We start from the raw sequence: 22,071 nt of genomic DNA, 5'->3' as shown, positions 1-22,071 counted from the left end.
TCTGCATTTATTCAATGACTAATCCTTTGTTTGAATAGTAAAAGTAACTTTCACATGATTCAGATTAGACAAAAATGATAACATATACTCAGAACCTCAGATTCATGGCAAGACCCTGGTGAGTTTGCCCTAGCACAAAGAATCACATAAATTGTTGGTTTGCTTCTTGAGTGTGATAACTGGCAATTTCCCTACAATAATTTAAAACACTTTTCAGAGGGAGGAAATGTTTAAGAGGTAGTCAAGTATAATAACTGAAAGCATGGGCTTTGCAGTCAAAAAGACATAGGTCCATGTGGATCCCACGCCATCATTTCTCAGCTCTGTTACTTTAAAAGTTGCAGAATGTTTTATAAGCTTCAGTTTCTTCAAGTATCCTGTAGGGATAATAAGACCTTCCTTATTAACTCAAAATGAGGATTAAATATGAGGATAATGCTAATAAAGAACTGAGCATATAACCTGGTGCTTAACACACAATGAATGTTTTAGCAATTACGATTTATAAATAATTCTGCTATAAAAGGATCAAGAGACCACACTTGAAGTCTGACCTAGGTATATTTACTTACACAAATAGTACTCAAATTTTCAATCCATGTCTCCATTAGCAAGGAAAAATAGGCTAAGTTTTGCTCCTTTAGCGTCATGCCCCCATGTATTTGGGAAATGGATTACCAATTAGCCTCTATGGAGCTTGTCTGAGTTTGCACTCACATCTGATGGGCTCTGTGTTGACTACACATTTCCTGTCCTCTGAGTATGTTCCTGTTTCTAATTGTGAACCTAGGAGTGAATGGCATGCTGCCCATTCACCACAAGTGGAAAGGGAGGGCGGAGAGTTTGGGGTGGAGATAAAGACCAAACCTACTGGTTGCCTGTTGTGCCGTTAGAGGCTTGCTCTCCCTCCCCTGGTGCACGGCGAAGACTTTGAAGTGATAAGTGACCCCAGGGGACAGCCCGGTGACTTCTGCAAAGGTGTTCCTGCTGACGGGCAGCCTCTGCCCATGCTCCCCAGGCAGGTTGACGGGGATCACATCCACGCGGTAACCAGTTACTGGACTCTCTGGGGGTGTCCACATGATGGTGATCTTCACATCTGTCACCTCCACAAACTGCAGGTCCCTGGGAGGGGGAACTTTATCTAACAGACAAGAGTCCAGTGGTCATTTGCAATTCTTGCTGAGAATTATTTTTAAAAAACCAGTTTGCCAGATGTATATAAGGCAATTCATAGAGTCCCTCTCTTCAGAGCAAAGCTGTTTTCTCTTTAAATCTAAGAACACATTTTGGGGATTATATTTTCATGGTTTAGTCATCTTGCTTACATTTGACATTTAAAACTATTATGTAAAATGTGAATGTAAGCAGATGAGTTTCTATCAAATGAAGTGTCATATTGGGGGGATTTAAAATAAACATACTCCCCAAAACCCCTAAGCAAACTTGTGACAACAGAAAAAAATGTGGTTTTTACTTAATGAATCTTTTTTTAGTACTTAAGAGCAACAGATGAACTACCCCTTAGGTTTCTTGGGGAAAATGTGAAGGCTTTATGCTGTCAATTTTTAATCAGGAAAGCCAACAGCCAGCTTTTATTAGTTACTTTACAGTGAGGACATTTCAGCTAAATTTCGTAAGTTCAGGGATAGAATAATCTATAGGATGACTTGCATATAGGAACCGTAGACAGAGACAAAATAACCCCCCCAAAGAGACAATTATTCTTTGATCTTACATGTCTGGTTGTCCCTAGTAGGCTCATGGAATGAACACAAGCCAAGGTTGGTTTTGTTCCTCTGGCAAAAGGGAGGTCCAAGATGTGACTTTCTTAAGCCTTAAGAGGTAAGATAGCACCAGACGCATCTTTAGGTTACCTGAACGTGGGACTCCAGTGGTTTCCTGCTGGATGAAGACGGGAGTACTTTCTTGATTTTCTTCCACAGCATAGATGGTGATGTTATACTGAACACCAGGTTGCAAGTCACTGAGAGTGACAGAGTTGGCAGTTTCAGGAAGATTGAGTTCTGTGCTACTACCCTCTACGGATGGGGAATAGACAATTCTGTATCCTGCAGATTCAGGAGAAAAATATAAAACATACTGATGAAACACAGGTTTCAAAAGGCCTAAATCCCCCTTTCCTAATAGCCCTTAGCATCTTGGTGGATCACTCTTGAAGAGTGAGCAATTCTTTTGGACTCATTCAATAGTGCTACTTCTTATAAGGACTATTCAGCCCAAAGACAAAATAAGAATAGTCATGCAAAGCTTTTTAATAATAAATATCATCCTCGAAGACCGAGATCCTTAACAAATGTCTACTAGAGAAGCCAGGAGGTGAAAATATTCATGTTAAATCGATTTCTTTTCTTTGAGCTCTAGATGATGGGAGCAATCAAGGAACCACTCTGAGCTGGAGTTGTCTAGCCTGTCTGTGTCTTTTAAGAACTTCAGAAACAGTTAAGTCACCTAATGAGCTAATAAGGCATCTCAGCTGCCTCTAAGAATAAGTCTCAGAGTGAGGTTTTCAGAAGAATTACCCCTCTTCTATCATGGGAATGCCTGGTTTAATAAATCCATGAGGTTTGTGCCCGTGTGATTGTGTATGTGCACGCTTGTGTGAAATAGGTTAATTAAGACATATTTAAGAGGAAATTATTCATAAGAAGGTAAGGCTGTAAGACTTAATTAATACCACACACAGACACACATACATCTACTCTGGTCCAGTAATTACAATAGAGATATAAGTGATTTGCCTGCTCATAGATCAGAGTCCACTCCCTCACCTCCTACGGCATCAAGATTAACATAGGAGCCAAGAAGAGGCAGCTAAGCTGACCTGTGATGGGCGCCCGGGGTCTGCTCCAGCGAACAACAATAGAAGTGTCATCAACTTGGTCCACGGTAGGGTCAGGAGGGGCATCAGGTGCTAACAAAGAAAGGAAGAAATGAGAAAAACAGGAAATACTGCTACAGGTCTGTTTCACAGGGGGAAAAAAGTCTTTTCACACCACGCGTACCTGTTGTCTGTGAGGTAGACAGGATCAAATTCTGCTCTCCTTCCTCGGATATCTCATAAACATTCACAGTGTATTTTCGGCCAGGAAGCAGGTCAGGGATGTTCACGGAAGTGGCTGTGCTGGGAAGATCTTTGAAATAAAAGGGGATGGTTACTATCAGCGCATACCAATCCCTCTAATGACTCCATAACCTATGAGAAGGATAGTTCTAAAACTATATATTCATGGGGGTGGGGGGAATGAAGGAAGAAAACTATAGAGAAATGTACTAATGTATAGTCAGTAATTATCAATGCACTATGAGATAATTTTTTCCCCTTTTCCCAGATATTTTCTCTAAGGATATACAATTTTAAACCACCCCCAAATTTGTAAATGTTGTCCTCTGTAGTTGGAAGTCTAAGTAGTGGTTATGGGTGAGGGATGTTGGGGGATAGGGGAGGAGGGATATTCTTTTTCTTGATCTGGGTCCTGGTCACGTGGGTGTGTTCTTTTTATAAAAATTCACTGAGTTCTATGTTTATGATTTGTGTACTTTTCAGTGTGTATATTTCTCCACAATAAAGTTTTTAAAAGTCCGTTAAACATGAGAATCCGAAAAGCATGAATAAGGGTACTGTGTCTCTCCCAAAGCTAACAGTCCCCATTCTGGCAATTACTTCCAGGAAGAACACACTATTGTTGTGTGGAGCTGTGCCCAGGCTAACACAGAACACAGCTCCCACCAGGGACCAGGAAAGTGAGCACAGTTCAGGAAAAACCCAGGTCGGTTCTCAAAAGGGTCAGTTGTTTTCTGTCCTCACACTGGAGGGTCAACTAGTTCCAAACTTCCCAGGCCACCGGCGTGGATGCCCCCCCACTCCCACCGCCCAGTCCCACCCCCAGCAGAGTCTCCCAGCAGCCGGACATCAACACATCGAGCTCACCCAGGTACTGTGGTTCATCTCCCTCTTCGCTCAGCTCATACTCCACCCGGAATCCAGACACAGTGTCTGAAGCCGAGACCCAGGAAACCACAAAGCTGCTGGCTGTGATTTCAGTCACCGACTCAGAGGTGGCCACAACAGGGGACAAGGGTGTGGTCTCTCCAGTCACAGTGTTGCCTAGAGTCACAGAGAGGGCAAAGAGCCTTCAGCCATCGATAAAACTTACTACCATCATCTGTAAAATACCATTAAAAAAAAAAAAATGTAGGTGCCGGACTTCCCCATTAGTCCCAGTGGTTAAGAATCCACCTGCCAATGCAGGGGACATGGGCTTGATCCCTGTGACCAGGAACTAAGACCCCACATGTTACAGGGGGCTAAGCCCATGTGCCACAACGACTGAAGCCCACGCACCCATGTTCCACAACAAGAGAAGCCACCACAATGAGCAGCCCACACGCCGCAACAGAGAGTAGCCCCAGTTCTCTGCAACTAGAGAAAGCCAGCGCAGCAGTGAAGACCCAGCGCAACGAAACAAAATAAAAATGGGTATTCATATTCATCCATGGAAGAATACGAATCGAGAAGGAAAGCACTTCCTGTGGGGAGCCCAGCTCTGAGAAAGCCAGGCACAGATGGACGGGCCGCTGGGATACATACTGGTCACCGCTGGGCTCGTGCTGGTGGTGGTAAAGTCGAAGCGCGTCACCTCTCTTTGGCCATAGTGCTGGACGCTGATAAGCTGGCCCTCATATACCACACCTGGCCTCAGGCCTTTGATGGTGTAGGAGTTTAAGTGGCCAGGAATGGTAGCTTCTTTCCAGCGGTTTGGAGAATTTTTCTAAAAATTTAAGTGGAAAAAAAAAAGATCACACAAGAATTTACAAAGATGAACGCTGATAGATCATGTGGAGCATTCTTCAAAGAAGAACGAGGAGCCTATGAAGCTCCGTTTGAGGGGGAAATCATGGAAAGTTGGGATCAGAATAGAAACCTGTGGCAGAATTTGTTAATGTTAATAATAATGATTATTAAAGCTAATATTTACTGATGGTTTACTATGTACTATGCTCCGTGCTGTTTTCCTTCCATTCTCTTATTTAAGGTTTATCTCTTCCCTCCTCCAAGTTAGTGGTATTATCGTCCTGATTTTACAGATGAAGAAACAGAGTTACATGACATGCCCAATTACACAATGGGAGGCCCTGGGCACCTTCTTTTTTGCCAGATTAATTGTTCAGTTTAATAACAGCAATCCAAGGTGATAACCCAAGTTTTGCCTTTCCCAATTTTTAAATTTCCACAATGAATTGGGATATATTCCTCTCTGAAGTGGGAAAAGGCTTTATAGTCTATGTTTATTTAGTGGGATACAAACCAAGTTTCTTACAGAGCAAAGGCATAATATTCTTTCATGACTCAGTTCGCGGGACCATCACATATGAGGCTTAACACTGCTCTGGTTTTATGACTCATTCTTGGATATGAACTACTCCATCAAAAGTGGTTAGCCAACTTTGGGCAAGACTGCAGAAGAATGTGATCTCAGTTTATTTAATCTTTGTCTCCAGTTCATGTTTTCACATCCTGTCCGAATTTATTAATATATCATGGATCGCAAAAATTATGGCAATAAAATGTGTAAAAAAGAAACATCCTTACTTCAAACAAGTTAAGATCTTTTTAAGTATAAATAGTCTGCGAAGTCACTTCAGTCATGTCTGACTCTGTGTGACCCCACAGACAGTCAGCCCACGAGGCTCCTCTGTCCCTGGGATTCTCCAGGCAAGAACACTGGAGTGGGTTGCCATTTCCTTCTCCAATAAATAGTCTACACTAATATAAATCAAAATACATTTTTAATACCCAGTGATTTTACAAAATTATCCAATCAACCAGTTCCTCAATAATTCAGATACTCAAGTGTCCCTTTATAATTTTTAAATAAATGAAAGTGATCCTAGTACTGTTTACATTTAAACACCTTGTGAAAAACAGTAAATTAGTCATTATAATTAGCTCAGATTTAATAGTAAGCCTTTCATTCAATGTGAACTTTTTTGGTTTGTTATTAGAAGAAAATACTCAAGAATAAACTCTCAGGTGACAAATATTAAAGAAAAACCCAAAAGTGTTAAAAAAATCTCGAAGAAATAACCTCCACTCTTTGGAGACTTTCTAACTTATATACATTTTATGTGTGTACTAAGTCGCTTCAGTCGTGTCTGACTCTGTGTGACCCTATGAACTGTAGCACACCAGGCTCCTCTGTTCATGGTATTCTTCAGACAAGAATACTGGAGTGGGTTGTCATGCCCTCCTCCAGGGGATCTTCCCGACCCAGGGACTGAACCCGCATCTCTTAAGTCTCCATTATTGGCAGGTGGCTTCTTTACCACTAGCATCACCTGGGAAGCCCTTATACACATTTTATACCTATGTGCAATTATCCCTTATTACTGTGGTCTCACACATACTTCAGAGTTAAGTTTATAGTAAATAAAATCAGTGAAGAGAAATGAGAGATAAGAAAGTGTTAGAGAGGAAATATATTCATCCCATCGACTGACATCATTAGACAAAAAGTTCTGCAAATGACTGCTACATATACTGTGGACATTAACAAAAAAAAAGGTGAGAGAAGAAAAAGAATGATTTCAACAACTTGAATTTTTCAAAAAGAATCTAATACAATTGCATGAGCTGGTCAAATGTTTTATTTTGCTTTGCTTTTTTAGTTCCTAGAAACCAATAGCTGTGATTTACAATGGGCATTTTTCTCCTGTGCTTAAATAGTTTCTCAAATTAATGTCATACGTTTTGGAGAGATATAAGGGCAGACCTGAGAGGGTAAGAGAAACTACAACTTAATATATCAATATCTTCCTTAGTGAGACTTAATAGATCAATATCCTCCTTAGTGAGGTTTCTTCAATTTCTAGATGATTAGTAGGCAGTCACAAAGTCATTCATTAAATACACTAACTATCCCTCATCTATACTTTTCTCTCATCATCTCTCCCTTCTATCCAAATAACTGCAAAGATTAAAAAGTAAGGTTTTATGAAATGATCATGGAAATTCCCTGGAGGTCTACTGGTTAAGACTTGGGGTGTTCACTGTCATGGCCTGGGTTCAATGCGTGGTTGGGGAACTATGATCCTTCAGACCATGTGGCGTGGTCAAAAAAAAAGTCAAAATAATCACTTAAAAAGTGAACCAAAAAAGAAAGATATTAACTTAGCTATTTTGTTTTACAAATCACGGAAAATGATACCAGTAATTTTCTTTCCCTTTGATGGAGTTGCAAGACTTTTAAAAACTTTAGATTCTCTTCCCGTGCTGGGTAAGAAAAATTTTAAGCATTATCATTTCTAAGTCCTCACAAACAAGATGTTTCTAACATGAGGAGCTAAGTTCACCTAAATACCAAAAGAAAGCTAAGTCTATATGTCAATTAGATTGACCACATATTGTTTGGTCACTAAACAAATACAATGCCAAATGACTAGTTCATCAGATCTCCTGGCTCCAAAACTGAAACACATTTTCAGAATCTGTTCATTTCCTTCTCCTTTTAAAAAAATATTCAATTATTTACTTTACTTTATTTCACTGCACCTAGTCTTAGTTGCAGCACATGGCATCTTTTAGTTGTGGCACACAAACTCTTAGATATGACATGCAGTATCTAGTTCCCTGACCAGGGATTGAACAGGAGTCTCCTGAATTGGGAACAGGAAGTCTTAGTCACTGGACCACCAGGAAGTCCCCAGAATCTATTAATCAAGAGCCTCAATATCCAAGGTTTCTGAGCAGGATACTCACAGGTTTCCATCTTAGAATGTACTTGGAAATGTGAGATGATTCTGGTGCATTCCATTGGATGGGGTGAGAGTTGGGTTGACTTGGGGTCTCAGTGATGATTACTTGGACAGGACCACTTGCCTCTGAAAATGAAAATATGAGATTTGGTGATCTTGAGCATTCCCTTACTTCAACTTAAAATTTAGTGCACATGGATGGCCATCATTAAAGACAGTTTTGCTTATCAGTAAATAGGAGCACAATAAAAATTATCTGGAGTTAATTTTTTACATATTGACATTGGAAATCAATGAGACAAATTCTTTTTTTCTTAATCAATCACTGTCAAATAACAATATTGTGTTAATTTCTGCTGTAGAGCAATGTGATTCAGTTATACACACACACACACACACACACACACACACACATATATTCTTCTTTATATTCCTTTCCATTATGGTTTATTACAGGATATTGAATATAGTTCCCTGTACTAAACAGTAGGATCTTGTTGCTTATGCATTCTATATATGATAGTTTGCATCTGCTAACCCTTAACTCCCACTCCATGCCTTTCCCACACCCTTCCTTTTGTCAGCTACAGGTCTGTTCTCTATGAGACAAATCCTTTTTTAGCAGATAGATTCTTGTCTTTCACAAGAAAAATGCAACTCAAACTTATTTATAAGCAAATAAAATAATTTTTTAAATGCCACTTAGCTTGCTTTCTTCTCCATTTTCAAATAATTGTGAGAAAACTGTGGAACTACTCTAACACAAATAATGTAATACAGAATACAAACTTCATTTCCTTATACTAGACTTCTTTGAAGGAAATTCTAGCTTGTGGAGCTTTTCATCAAGGACAAATCTACCATCACGAAAGAAAAAACATTCCAAAGACCATATGACATGATGTAAAACAAACACATTTCTAAATGGGGTAGAATCTTAGACAAACAGACAAAGGTAATAATTAAAGACTCAATTTTATTTCTCATCCTCTCAGTCTAAGATCCTATCAGTTTGGGAAAATGTTTTATTTTTATTCAAGAAGTTTGCTCTAAAATCATTCCACTGATTGGTCAAATTGCTGAGATCAAACTTATATTTTTTCAAAAGTAGTTATCAACAAAATGACATTTTGAAGTGTATACTAAATTTAATATTTCCACATCTTAATGTGTAAAACTATTATCAACAAATTTAGGGTGTGGTTTTGGCTCTTTTGCCTTTTTTTGTTTTTTAAGGCCAAACAAGAGAAGTGGAATCAATTTCTTAATGGGGTAGATTCTATTTAGGATAATTATTAAATAAATGGAAAATTTATGCCTGCAGAACAGAACACTAATACTGTCTTTTTTATGATGTCAATCAATGTTCAACTTATTAGAAATAAAAATAAAGTTCCTTGTAATAACATTTCTAAGAATTTCTAACTGACATTCTGTTAAATAGAGCAAAATTTTGCATGTTAGCTGGAGCAGTTCAGCAGATTATTAACAGATTTAAGTTTTCCATAAGGTCATAGAAAAAATATTGATTTTCAAACTTAATTATTATCCTCACTATTAAATTTTCTTTGAAAATAAAGTTTTCTCTAGCAGAACAAATACACAACTTGCATATCTGGATAGACTCAAAAATTCTAGAATAATATACTCACTTCCATGCTGAGAATAATTCAAAGTTTGGCTAAAGACTAATAAACATTCTTTAAATCTTAATTTCATCTAATACACATATTTGTAAGCTGTACAAAAACCAAAATTAATAAATAAAATTCTCAATTTTTAATTCTAAAGCGTATATTTCATAGACCATGCATGTTTGTTTTAATTAACTGGCAGAAGTCAATTCCACAACCCTCTTTAAATAACCCCTTCAACATTATATCTGTATGAATATAAATACGTTTTAAAAAACAAACATTGAGGCAAAATTTTAGAGATGTGATTATTTAAAGTACTCCCATATATATCAGTAAATATAGACTATCGCATTTTTATATTATAATAATTGGTATAAGGCTGTTTAAATATTGATCCTTAAAAGAAATCCTACCATAATTTCCTTATGTAAAGAGATGCCTGATATGTATTTTAGTTTAACAACCATGATTTTGAGAGAAAAAAGTTTATGATGCCATGAATGTACACCATCAAGAGTCATTCCTAAAGCTAACCAAGGACTTCAGATGATTAAATGCCAATGTAGGTTCATTGATTGTAACAAACGTAACACTCTGGTGAGGATGTTGATATTAGGGGATGTTGTGCTGTGTAGGAACAGAGGAAACATGGGAAATCTCTGTACCTTCCTTTTGATCTTGCTATGAACCTAAAACTGCTTATAAATAGTCTTAAATTTTAAAAAAAGATCATGATGATTATGGCTGATTCATGTTGATGTATGGCAGAAACAATACTATAAAGCAATTATCCTCCAATTAAAAATAAATAAATCTTAAAAAAATTATGATGGTTACATGTTTATCAAGATTAAGTTTTAGAAAGATAACACAAGTGACCTTTACTGCCTACTTTTAAGCTTAATCATGCTGCTATGTCCATGAGGAGGAGGATAGTAAAGAAGAGGGGAGGAAAAAGAAACAGGCGACTCAGAGGTTTTTACTCAGTGATGGAGCAAAACAACATAAGGTTTCTCCTAAAATTTCAAGTGCTGGTTTGAAACCTTATGTTTTTAATGTTTGGATTGTACCATAGCTCACCTTTAACTAAACAGGGATAAGATATCTTGCATTTAGCACAATTTTGTTCAGAGAGTAAAAAAATTATCCATGATTTGTAAGGTCAACTAAATTCCAGCTATCACTCTATTCCACTTTTTCTACATATGATTCAAGGATAAGAAATCTTAAAATTCTGACATCATTTACATTATTTAGACTTAGCCTTCTGATAATCCTTTTGATACTGGTTAATCAGTAAAGCTTTGTAAAGTAACCTGAACAATGACTCATGCCATTGTGAAAACTTGACTCCCTCTCTTATTCAATTAATCATACTAACTATGAAACAGTTAAGGAGAGATATGACAAAATATCTACACTTTCAAAACCAGTTTGAAATAAGGCCCAAATGAATAATTTCCAGTAATGGTGACCCTGGAGAAGTTAAACATTTATGCATTTGCAACTCAGCCCTTTTTTTCTTTATTTAGTTTGCTGAGATCTGTGCTTTCCTGGTTGTTTATTGACAAACCAAATCCCTCTTATCTTCTGTTGGTTTGAACAACTCTACTGAATCCTCTGTAGGAGGAACAAACAGGGCAAGGCTCAGAGACAACAGACTGGTGATGTGTTGTTCCGCCATCCTTCCCACACTCTGAAAGCCCCACAAGCCAGGCAGGAACCATTGAGCAAACCAAACACACAGATAAGACCGAGACTGTGTACTGAGGCCAATCTTCTCTCCGCTGAAATCGCCTCTATGCTCAATGGGCTCTTCTGTTATGAAGAGTAGAAACAAGGTCAACACATAAAAGTCCAACACAGGAGCATTCCCTCCCATTTAGATTTCATCTCTGGCGTGTCAACCTATAGGCTTCCAGCAAGATGTTATGTGAACAGGATTACTTTAAAAGAGAGAGCGAAAAAAGTTCTAATTCACTGAGAAGGAAATCACTTTCAAGACCACCACACCAGTAAGAACCATAAATAGACAATAAGAGCATTTTTTAGAAATGTCTATCCTTTGGTTGTATCATTAAAAAAAAAAAAGCTTCAGTTATATACTTTCTGAACTTACAGTAATTCTGCAGAGCTTTAAAAATTATTGAACAAAAAAAAATTATTTTAAGTGATTCCTACACACAAATCTACCATAAAATATAGTTTAACAGCCAGGTCAATCTGTGCTGAGAACCTGTTAAGCTAAGTCATCTTCAGCAGCCCAGACAGTGTCTGAAGCCAGGGGAGAGAAGGGTCTCTTCTAAGTTCAGAAAGGGTATATATGAATGGTTTTTAGGATCACAGATTATTAGTTTGTTGGTGCTGGAAGGAACTTTAAAGGTAATCAGCTAAAATCTCCCTGTTTTACAGATGAGGAAATAATGAATGAAGCTTGACTTCTATCTACTTAGCAGCATGTACAAACCTGGACCCATGTCTTGGCAAACACTGTTTTTGGCCAAGCTGTTCCATATCTTCTTCTTTATGACAGTAAATCTCTTATCACATTAAAAAGGGACTTAGTCAACTGAATCTTGATTTCTGTCATAGGCAGATTCCAATGTCCTGACGATCTCTCTTTCTATTTCTGAATACAGGCCACATCTTAACTTAGCAGAGAGCCAAGAGGCTTTGATCTCAGTAATTGCTCAAGTAACTGATGCCTAAAAGTTAATTTTATTTTTTGATCACACCACAAGGCATGTGGAACTTCTCTGACTAGGGATCAAACCCATGCCCCCTGTAGTGGAAGGGCAGAGTCTTAGTCGCTGGGCTACCAGGGAAGTCCACAATGCCTAAAAATTAGTTTCAGAATTCAACCCATCTTACTGCAACTCATCACTCAATAAAAATTAAATTAAATTCAATTTTTAAAAAAATGAATAACACCTCCAGCTAGGCATTATGTCCTGTGACCTGAAAAAAATCCAGCAATAAACATTTTCGACTATTTGAACAGCACGGGCAGAGAACTGACCAAGTTACTCAACTCTGGACCCAGGATATTTTGTTCCAGACTCCAATAGATCAAACATGAACATTCTGATAAAAAGAGGGCCTGGATGAAACACTGAATGAATACATATCATGTGTTGTATTTCATGCAATTTTTCCGTTAAGAAACATAACATAAAATCCTGACCTTTACCCCTAGCATCGGTTACTCCATGGTTTCTATTTACAGGTACAGATGAGAAATGAAATTTAGCCAGTGTTTTAACCTAATGGAATGTTCTACAATGTTAAGAAACAAATTTACATGCAGGCATTTTTTCATAGCCTTTTACTCCTACTTGACTGGGGAGAAAGGAAAACCATTTAAGTAAAAAATATTCGATTAATGATTAGACAGTGAAATGAGAAAAGGGTGGGAAAAGGAGGAGATACCAATTTAGGCTTCAGAGTATTAATAAACACTGATGTAGCTGTGTATTTTATAACACGGTGTAATAAAGCTACTCACCTGGATAGGTCTGTAAGGGCTGGCAGGCCCACTCCCCAATGCCACGGCCATAGCAGTAACACTGGTACCTGACCCCCTGCAAATACTTCTCCCATGAGTCTCCAATTTGATAAAAGGTGCGGGTTTCTGAATCCTGACACTGATCTAAAATATACACAAGTAGAAGATTAAGCAGTCTTGAAAACTTAAAGTAACAAATTTAAATTTGGTGTGCTAGAGCACAGATTCTTAGTTTTAATAAAAACTTGAAACTGTCCGTACAAATACAGCAGTCCAAAAATGTTTTGTTCATATCTTATACCTTACTGGACAGTTAATGTTCAAAAAGTACCCACTGGGAGGAATAATTAGCTTTCTAAAAGAATAACATTTCTTTTTTTTTTTTTTTTTTTAAGAATAACATTTCTAAATAAAAATGTTAAGATTTATTTTTCAGTATATATTGACAACCTGAATCTTAATTTGAGAAAAATAAATTAGATTTTATATTTTACCCATCTTAATTCAAACAGTTTACCATTTGAAGAGCAAGGATAAAATATCACATGGATATTTTGTGGATAAAATGTGGATGACTTAATTTTACATATAAATGAACTGAGCCAAATTTCAACTAGTGAATAACTTGCTGAGCAGCTTCTAAGAAAGCCTCTCAGACCTCTCACAGCTTTGGCAATCGCAGGTCAAAAAAACTCATCTAATCAGTTTGTTTTCTGGGTGAGCAACATGTCTCTGAGTAAAGGAATATTAATGGATTACCTTAAAGCTGGTAACACAGCTCTTTTAAGGCCCAACCCCCACTATTTGCTTAGATCTATTAAAAGGGCAGCCAAGAAAAATAAGGAATTGGGGAGGGAGATATTTACTGGCATAATCATTTGTCCACATTATTGCACAGTCAGCAAAGCAAAGTTCTCTTTCAGACATGAATTATCTTTATGATTCAGAACCAAAAAACAAATTTGTTTCAATTAAAGTAAACCTTCATGTGTTAACCAAATTCAGCAAAAATCAATGACTACCACTCTCAAGTTTAGATATTGGTCCAAGATTAGAGAAAAGACTTTGCCAAGCTCTCTGCAGGCCATGATCAAAGTCCAGAGCCAGTTTCAATCAAGTAATATCAAAGAACTCTCCTTATCTGAAATTTGCTAGCTCTACTCAGTGTTCAAATCCAGCTAGAGACACGAGGCTACTTACCAACAGGATCACACTTCCACCGACCCCGGCCCTGACCGAAGCAGGTACAGTTCAGCATGTGTCCCTCTTCGTGGCGTTTGTGGAATGTGTCATTCACATTGTAAGTGATGCCATCGACGATGCACTGATCTGTTTAGGAAACAGTGGGATGGGTGGAGAATTTTTAAGTTTCACTGATGAAATAAAAGAAGCTACACTTTTCGAAGCATATAATTCCTTCCACTTAAGTAGCGACATCTTCCACTAAAATAACTTTTCTACTGGCATAGCATAAACATTTTTTTCCAAAGCTTAGTCAGTACTACACTTCTTGCAAAAAAAAAAAAATTCTCTCTTAAAACTTGGACAGATTAGAGATCCAAGTATATACAACAAATTTTAACTTTCGGAACAAGTTCTTGCTGGGTTCAAAATGACCTTTAGATCTCTGCTTGTTACAATAAATAGGAGGCAGATTAAACATTCTAATAGGATACCCAGCATGATGCGATGGTCTCATCTCTGGAATAGCAGGGCTAGGGAGATACTTGGAATGTGTAAAAAGAATACCATAAGTGACATTTGGAAAGTTAACAACAACAACAACAAAAGCAGGCCAACTCTGTTGTTAACTTGCTGAGATCCTAAGAAATTACTTCCCTCTCTGGGTCTCAGTTCCTTCCTCTGTAAAATGAGGAGTTGGTCTGGATGCCTTCCTAGTGTCCTTTTCAGCTCTGCAACATCATATGTAATTATCATTAGACCTGGACTGTGTCATCCATCGGGCACCATAAAAGGAGAACAAGTCCAGGCCAATGTCAACACAGAGGCTACATGGACTATTTATTAGCCCAGAGCTCTACCTAAGGCTTATTTTTCAAACCAAAGAAATAGAAACACTAAAATAGTTTTAATAGATCAACAACCGTTATATCATACACCAGGGTCCAAAGGGGGAAAACTAGAGTGAACAAAAGAAATAAGTCTCTATGTCTTTGTCTCCTTGAATTAAATAAAGGAGATCTGCCAAGATCTGATTTTAGAATAGCATGGTCTCTTTTCTTTACAAAAATTGCCCCGTCTTTTCTAGACAAGAATCCAACAGCATAACTACCAGCTAAAAGGATCAAGTGATATCAAGTGATCATGTTCTATTCTTTGAAGTCATCTTTTTGGCTCAGCCTAAGTACTTACATCCCGGGAATGTTTCAGAATCTTAGAAATGCTCTGCCAGATTTTCTTAACTAGCTGTCTAACATGCAAAATCTATCCAACAGAGCAGACTAATGGAGTGGCATTGCATACTTTTCCTGCTTTTGGTAAAGCACAAGTTTTCACAAAGAAGTCTGCTTCTCTGTATTCTCTGTCCTCTCAACTATTTTCATTAACAAGTGAGCATTACCTCGGAGCTGAGAGTAGGCGACACACGTCCATTCTCCACGACCATTTCCAACACATGTGCATCTCATCATGTGGCCCATATCATGCTGTTTGTCCCACTGGTCTCCAATGCGATACATGACCCCTTCATTAGTTGTACAGATTTCCTCGTGGGCTGTTTGGAAACAGAAGGGAAATGCATTACTACATAAATAGATCACAAGGGCTGAAATGTATGCAATATTATCAGTCTGGTTTGGTGATCCTAAGAACTCTCTTAGAAGGAAATCTTCTGTGCCTCAAAAATTCATTGAGCTCTACCAGAGAGAGAAAACATAGTCCAAAGATGAGGTTTGTTATGGGGAAAAATTACAGTATGGTTAAGCGATGTAAGCCACAATTATGCCTACCCATTCAAGGGGTTTGCAATGTTCTAGACGTCTGGATTTGACTACTGTCCCCTAATATTTGCTAGTTTGTTTATTCTAGATCAAAGGGAAACAATGTATATGGGTATAGAATTGTAAGTTAACATGTGTTTTCCTTCTAAATCCAAATTTTCTTTTGCTGAAATGAGAGGAATAAAAGTAAGCATAGGTATTAATAGTTTCCTTCTGATGTTCCATTGCCTCATATTCACACTTGACAGAAGCACATGGATTCTTAATTCTACTATCAGAAAATCAACTGTAGTCAGTCTAGTGGCTCTCGAAATTTGAAAACAAAAGGTATTGGTTCTCCTTTCTTCATTTACGCAAACTAGAGCACCGCCTTTTAAGACAAGATCCCTATTGATTGGAAAATACAGAGTCTGGGTCATTTTGGTGTTTAATAAGTGATAGAGCTTATTCTAAAGCTGTATGTTAACACTGCAGATCTGTGACTGCAGCAGTCACTTCAATGTTTTAAGCTACTCAGTTGTGTGTTTTTTACAAAAGACACACCTGTTTAAAAAAAAAAAGTGTATTTCCAGACTTTTAAAAAGTACCTTTATTCAGTGGGATTTAAAAATCATATAAGCAATTATATAATTCCTATACTTTTGAATAATTATGTAATTCTTATAAATCATATGAATAATTATATATTAAATATTTGATTACATACAGATCATGAAGTTTTCTGCTATCTAATAATAAAGTCTTAATGCGTGAAACAGAAGTAAGCCAGACATGATTCTTCTGTCTTACTCCACAAACGGATGCCTACAAGGGCTTCCTCTTACCAGCCATGGGGCAGAATCCAAACTTCTGGTCAGCATCATAGTTCTGCGTGGTTCCACACCATTTCATGTTGTCCCTCCTGCCCTCAGAAGTACAGTCCGTGTAGTTGTGGTTGTTGTACAGGAAAGGGAAGTGGCACAAGGCCCCATTGGAATTTCCACCTCGAGTCTGAACCAAAACTGTCCAAAACAACACACATGTCAGAAGAAAAAGACTACAGCTGAGCTCTCCAATGTACAGTGGGGAGTTACTGTGACTAAACTAGCCAAGTTTCTGCAACTAATTCAGAGTGTGTCTCAGAATAAGAGATGTCTAATAATATAGTTCTAAGCCTCCTTAGTGTATTCACCTTCACCTTTCAAGCAGATTTAAATCCACTTTTTGCTCTCATTTTTCCAGCCAAAAAAGATTAAATGGTTGCTTTGAATAAATCATGGTTTTAGCCAAAACAAAAGCAAGAGCACGCAGGCCTGCCTCCTGTGTCATCTTCAGGCCTGTGGGAGCGCCTACTGATTTTCTCATACAAGCATCTTTAATCACATAATGATCCCAATGTGTCAAAAATAAATGCACTGGAGGGCTTTTCCCTTGGTGTCATTTCCCAAGACGACTGGCAAACTTGGGAGGATCTTTAACTGTGAAGCTAGTTCCATGTCTCTTGGGTCCAGACGACACAAAGGTGGTACTTCTCACGTGGAGCCTTGAAAGGAACGCCCAGCTTGCCAGCCAATATAAATGGAGCCTGAGAAATGGGGTTTCCTCACTGTTGTGTTTTCCCTTGGGATACTCACCAGTATGGTCTGTGCAGAAAGAATATTTCTGGTCTTGCTCATAATTGGAAGTTGTGCTGCACCAGAGGTGTCCGTCCTGCCGTCCTTCCGTCGTGCAGGAGTAGAAAGTCCTGCCGTTGTAGGTGAACGGGAGGACGCACGGCTCTCCGTTGGAATTGCCGCCATAGGTCTGGGTTACAGCTACAAGCATAACCAAAAGGGTCTCAGTAAACATAGCTGCACTTGCCCCTCACTGTTGTTCCTTATTTTCAGCTTAACTGAGACTGACCTTGTGTCCTCAAAGGGGGGGAAAAATACTATGAGTATGACCAGCTATAAGTATTAACCAGATCATAGTGTTATCAAAATACCTTACTCAGAAAGCCACATTTTTTTGTGGGTAGAACAACACCTGAGTTCTTCTTCTGACATCCATAGTTACCACCTCAGCCGCCATGCCTCAGTTTCCCAATTGCAAAGCTATTGGGTTGGCCAAAAAGTTCATGCGGGTTTTCCTCTAAGGTGTTACTGAAAAACTCGAATGAACTTTTGGCCAACTCAATATATTACTACAGGTTAATTAAGGATGCTGCTCAAGTGATCCTGGAGGGGTATATACGGCTCTGTTGGTGCTGTAAGAATTCATACATGAGGCTGTACTAGGGGAAAAGTCAAGTGCACCAATTATTATTGCTACAATTACTACCACTTTTATACCCTGGAAGAGTTGCATCAGGTTGTTGAAAGAAGTTTACATCACAAAGCTTCAGAACTTTGGGATTTACAGTACTAAATAGGGATGGATTAGTTTACTCAGAAAGTAACCTCCTGTAACATTTTAGACAGATAAAAATACACAGCAGCTTAATACTCACTATAGCAAAGAAAACACATAGATTAAAAAGACTGAAAAAAAATATATCAAACGCCAACCATGGTTGTCATCATAGGCTGGTAAGGTTATACACTTTTCTTGTTTTATTGTTTTACATTTTTTGGGAAATAAATGTATTGCCTTTCAAAGTCTAAATAATAAGAAAGTTATTGGTCCTCTTTTTAAAAAAGATAACGCAGACCTGTCTCTTGGCAGCTGACTCCATTGCCCAGGCAAGTGCAAAGCATTTGCTTATTCCCTTGTGTCTTCAGCCACTGCATCCCCACAGAGTAAACCACACCACTGTCTGTGACACAGTGACCATACGGAGGCGGCTGAGGATGAGGCTGGGGCTGGTAGATGGCCGTTCGGACATCAGTGAAGGAGCCAGATCCTGAGGACATGAGAAAGAAAAGTCACAGAGCTGGTTAAGGGAAAGCTACTTCCTGGAATAATTTTCTGGGATCTTCAAGGTCTCATCCAGATGACTCTGCAATCCGTCTGCTTCCTGAGCTGGGATTGGAAAGAAATGCCCCTCCCTCTTTGTATTAGCTTTGGCACTCAGCCTAAGAAATAATCCACAAGAGGCTACGCAGTGTTCTCTACCTTCCAGCTTACCTGGAGTTACCAAGAGTGTGTTTCCAAATCACCAACATTATTCTGCCACTCCACAGAGCAGGTACCTTGGATGACTGCTTACTCCATGTCAGCGAGCCAAAGCCCATGACTTTACAGACCTCTACACCTAACCTCTGATCAGCTGACTTCATTCTTTCCGTTTCATTCAGTTCAGACCACTTCATCCTTTGGTCTACGCCTCATCCGCACTGAGCTTCTCATCATTCCTTCCTGTACCCTCCGCTGTCCCCAGGCTTTTCCCTTGGCCTGCAATGGTCTGTCTCACCATCTCTTAGCTGCTCCCACTAGCCCAATATATCTGGGCATCTCTCTCCCTGATTTTATTTTGAGAAGTCTCTGCAGCTCTGCAGCAGACCTCTCGCCATCGATGTAACTCTGAGCTCCTCAACCATGCCCTGGGCAGCCATATTGGATTTTCTATTCACTACCCCTCCTCCTTCCACATTTCGTTTCTCCAAAGATTATTTGGGAATTCTGTTGTGGTTTTTTTCCTAAAATCAATCAATCCTCTTAAGACAGCTTTCATTTCAGAGTAAGACAACAGAATATGCTGATCTTTTCTTTAAACATAGAAATCTGTTCTCTTAGGGGTCAGGCCCAAGGAGGAGTAGAATTAGAACTGAAGCTAGAATGACTGGTAGACTGAATTCAGCATCTCTCTAAGACAATCCTCTTAAGAAAGCTTTCCTTTCAGAGTAACACTGTAACCCAAATACTTCATAGACAACGGTCCCAAGGACACACATATCAGGGGAACATGGCATCTGTTTTCATACACCCCACTTGGAAGAGTCACAATGCAAAGGAATATTAAGCTTCTGCAGAAGAAAGTTTTTATTGGTTTAACCCCATGTTTCTCAAACTTTTTTGAACAACAGAGCCATTTCAGTATTAATATTAGTAATAATAATAAAAATAGATAGCAATCATTGAATGCTTACCCCTGATTAACCTTAACTACATTTTTCAACTTAAACTGCTTCAGTAGGCTGAGATTTGTAATTGTTTCTTTTTTAGGTTAGCAGCAATTTTACTGAAAGTAATCAAATAATCAAATAAAATAACTCAAAAAATGTTATCAAATTCAGTCTTGTTCACCTTCCTAAGTGCTCCATGGCAAAACGAAAACTCATTGAAAGGAGGAAAATCCAAGTAAGTAATTAATACTTTTTGCTAAATGACCTATTGATAAAAGACTAAACAATAATGCTAGTGCACTGTATAGTGAAAACTTGATAAAACAGAGCAAGGATAATAACAGAAGTACATATTCTTGACTGACCTCTTTCTTTAGATTATTACAAAACAAGCTATAATGCAAAGATCCTAGTCTTGTACTAGAAATAATTAAGGAGGAAGCACAAGATATGCAGAAATAATTGAAACTTATTTAAAAAAAAAAAGCTTAGGTATTGTGTCATTCCTTTCCACATTGAGGACTCCCCTGAATTCTTCGAATTTGAAAACCAACACATGAAGAAAATGACTGTGCATTATTTTATGGAATGCAACAGAGTTTGCTGGAGCATGAAAACCACACATGAAGGATTGTTTCCACAACCAAAAGAACAGAAATGTCAGGGTAAGGAGATATATTCCATTCTAAAAAAGAAAAAATGTACTTTTCCCCCTTTTCCCAGCAGAAGAATCAAAGGATCATGGAACTCAGCAAAAGTTTCTCATTTCCATTAAAATGTACTTTAGATATTCAACATACATACACAAGGGTATGTATATGAATATCCACATGTGTATTGATCTATAGATCTCGATGTATTTATTTATAGCTTTGTATATAAATCATGTAGGTTTCATGATATTAGTCATTTTTCTTGGCCACCAGTTTAACCTCTTGGGACTAAAATTGGATTCTGCCCCCAAGATCCATTGTAGTTTCATGTTTATTTAAGTTTAAAAAACTTGAGACATTAAACCAAGTTTTAACTAACAGCCTGCAAAGGAACTCGGCTTCATAGCCACACCATCCTTGAAGGGCAGGCAGGGGAAAGATTGCTTTCGGAAATGCTCTGTACAAGGTGCCCCGGGCTGGTCCCGGCCCACGCCTCACCTGCAGATGTCGTCTGCACCGAGGAATGCCTCTCACACTTCCACTCGCCGCGGCCATTGCCCGTGCAGATGCACTGGAGCAGGTTCCCCCGGTTGTCCTTCTTGCTCCAGGTATCCCCAATCCTATAGGATGTCCTTGTGTCCTGATCATTGCACCTGTCTGTGTCAGAAAGGAAGCGTTAAAACATGTAAATCAGTTTGAGCTTGGCAAGCGCTTGATGCCAACCTAAAATAAAAATAGAGCTGTTTCTAATAAGGACCTACTGCATAGCACCGGGAACTCTTCTCAGTACTCTGTAACAAGTCTGTAATGGTGGTGGGTTAGTGGCTTAGGTATGTCCAACTCTTGAACCCCCATGAACTGTAGCCTGCCAGGCTCCTCTGTCCATGGGAGTCTCCAGGCAAGAATAATGGAGTGGGTAGCCATACCCTTCTCCAGGAGATCTCCCCAACGCAGGAATCGAACTTGTATCTCCTGCATTGCAGGCAGATTCTTTTGACTGAGCTAAATGATCTAAATAAACGATCTAAAACTGATTCACTTTGCTGTACACCCAAAACTAACACAATACTGTTAACTATACTCCAATAAAAAGTTAAAAAAAAAAAAGGAGAATACAGTTGCTTCAAGTTTGGTAAGCTGTTTTTGGATGATACTTTCATATCCAGCTGTGGTGCCATGGGTGGTAAACTTCTGAAAGATGTGATTGCATTTAAAACAGTGTGAAGGAAGCTATATGATGTAGTCTAGTTCCACTCATCTGTTTGCCAGAATGCTGTTTTTCACTCATTAAATTTTCATTTAGTCATTCAGTTCATTAAATTTGATAAAAATCTTTCATTCATTACATTTTTTCACATTGTTTATTTGACCAAATTCATTCCCTGGCTTTCTAGTCTTCCATCTGTATCCTTCTCTGGCTCTCCTGGCTTTGAGTCATGACTGTTTACAACCTGCGTTATCATAGGGGATTTTCTTTAGAAAACCAGAAACAATTGGGAGGCAAGTAGGTCTCAAAGG

General features: G+C 38.5%; 1 protein-coding gene across 13 annotated transcripts in view; it reads right to left on the bottom strand.

The window, feature by feature from the left end:
• FN1 (fibronectin 1) overlaps nt 1-22,071 on the bottom strand; it is a 69,477-nt gene that overhangs the window by 40,073 nt on the left and 7,333 nt on the right. For all 13 annotated transcript variants that reach the window (XM_043910118.1, XM_043910119.1, XM_043910125.1 and 10 more), the window contains exons 6-19: nt 21,052-21,210; nt 18,547-18,738; nt 17,492-17,671; nt 16,703-16,879; nt 15,500-15,652; nt 14,119-14,247; nt 12,919-13,062; nt 7,781-7,902; nt 4,613-4,793; nt 3,953-4,129; nt 3,027-3,155; nt 2,846-2,935; nt 1,878-2,072; nt 872-1,144 (exon numbers count right to left, since the gene is read on the bottom strand). In XM_043910118.1, coding sequence (XP_043766053.1) covers nt 872-1,144; nt 1,878-2,072; nt 2,846-2,935; nt 3,027-3,155; nt 3,953-4,129; nt 4,613-4,793; nt 7,781-7,902; nt 12,919-13,062; nt 14,119-14,247; nt 15,500-15,652; nt 16,703-16,879; nt 17,492-17,671; nt 18,547-18,738; nt 21,052-21,210 — 2,301 coding nt within the window. The remainder of the gene's footprint in view (nt 1-871; nt 1,145-1,877; nt 2,073-2,845; nt 2,936-3,026; nt 3,156-3,952; nt 4,130-4,612; nt 4,794-7,780; nt 7,903-12,918; nt 13,063-14,118; nt 14,248-15,499; nt 15,653-16,702; nt 16,880-17,491; nt 17,672-18,546; nt 18,739-21,051; nt 21,211-22,071) is intronic.

Source organism: Cervus elaphus, chromosome 8 (assembly GCF_910594005.1).
Source record: "Cervus elaphus chromosome 8, mCerEla1.1, whole genome shotgun sequence".
Taxonomy (NCBI): domain Eukaryota; kingdom Metazoa; phylum Chordata; class Mammalia; order Artiodactyla; family Cervidae; genus Cervus; species Cervus elaphus.
Note: the sequence above shows the minus strand (reverse complement) of the source record. Positions and strands in the feature narration are given on the sequence as shown.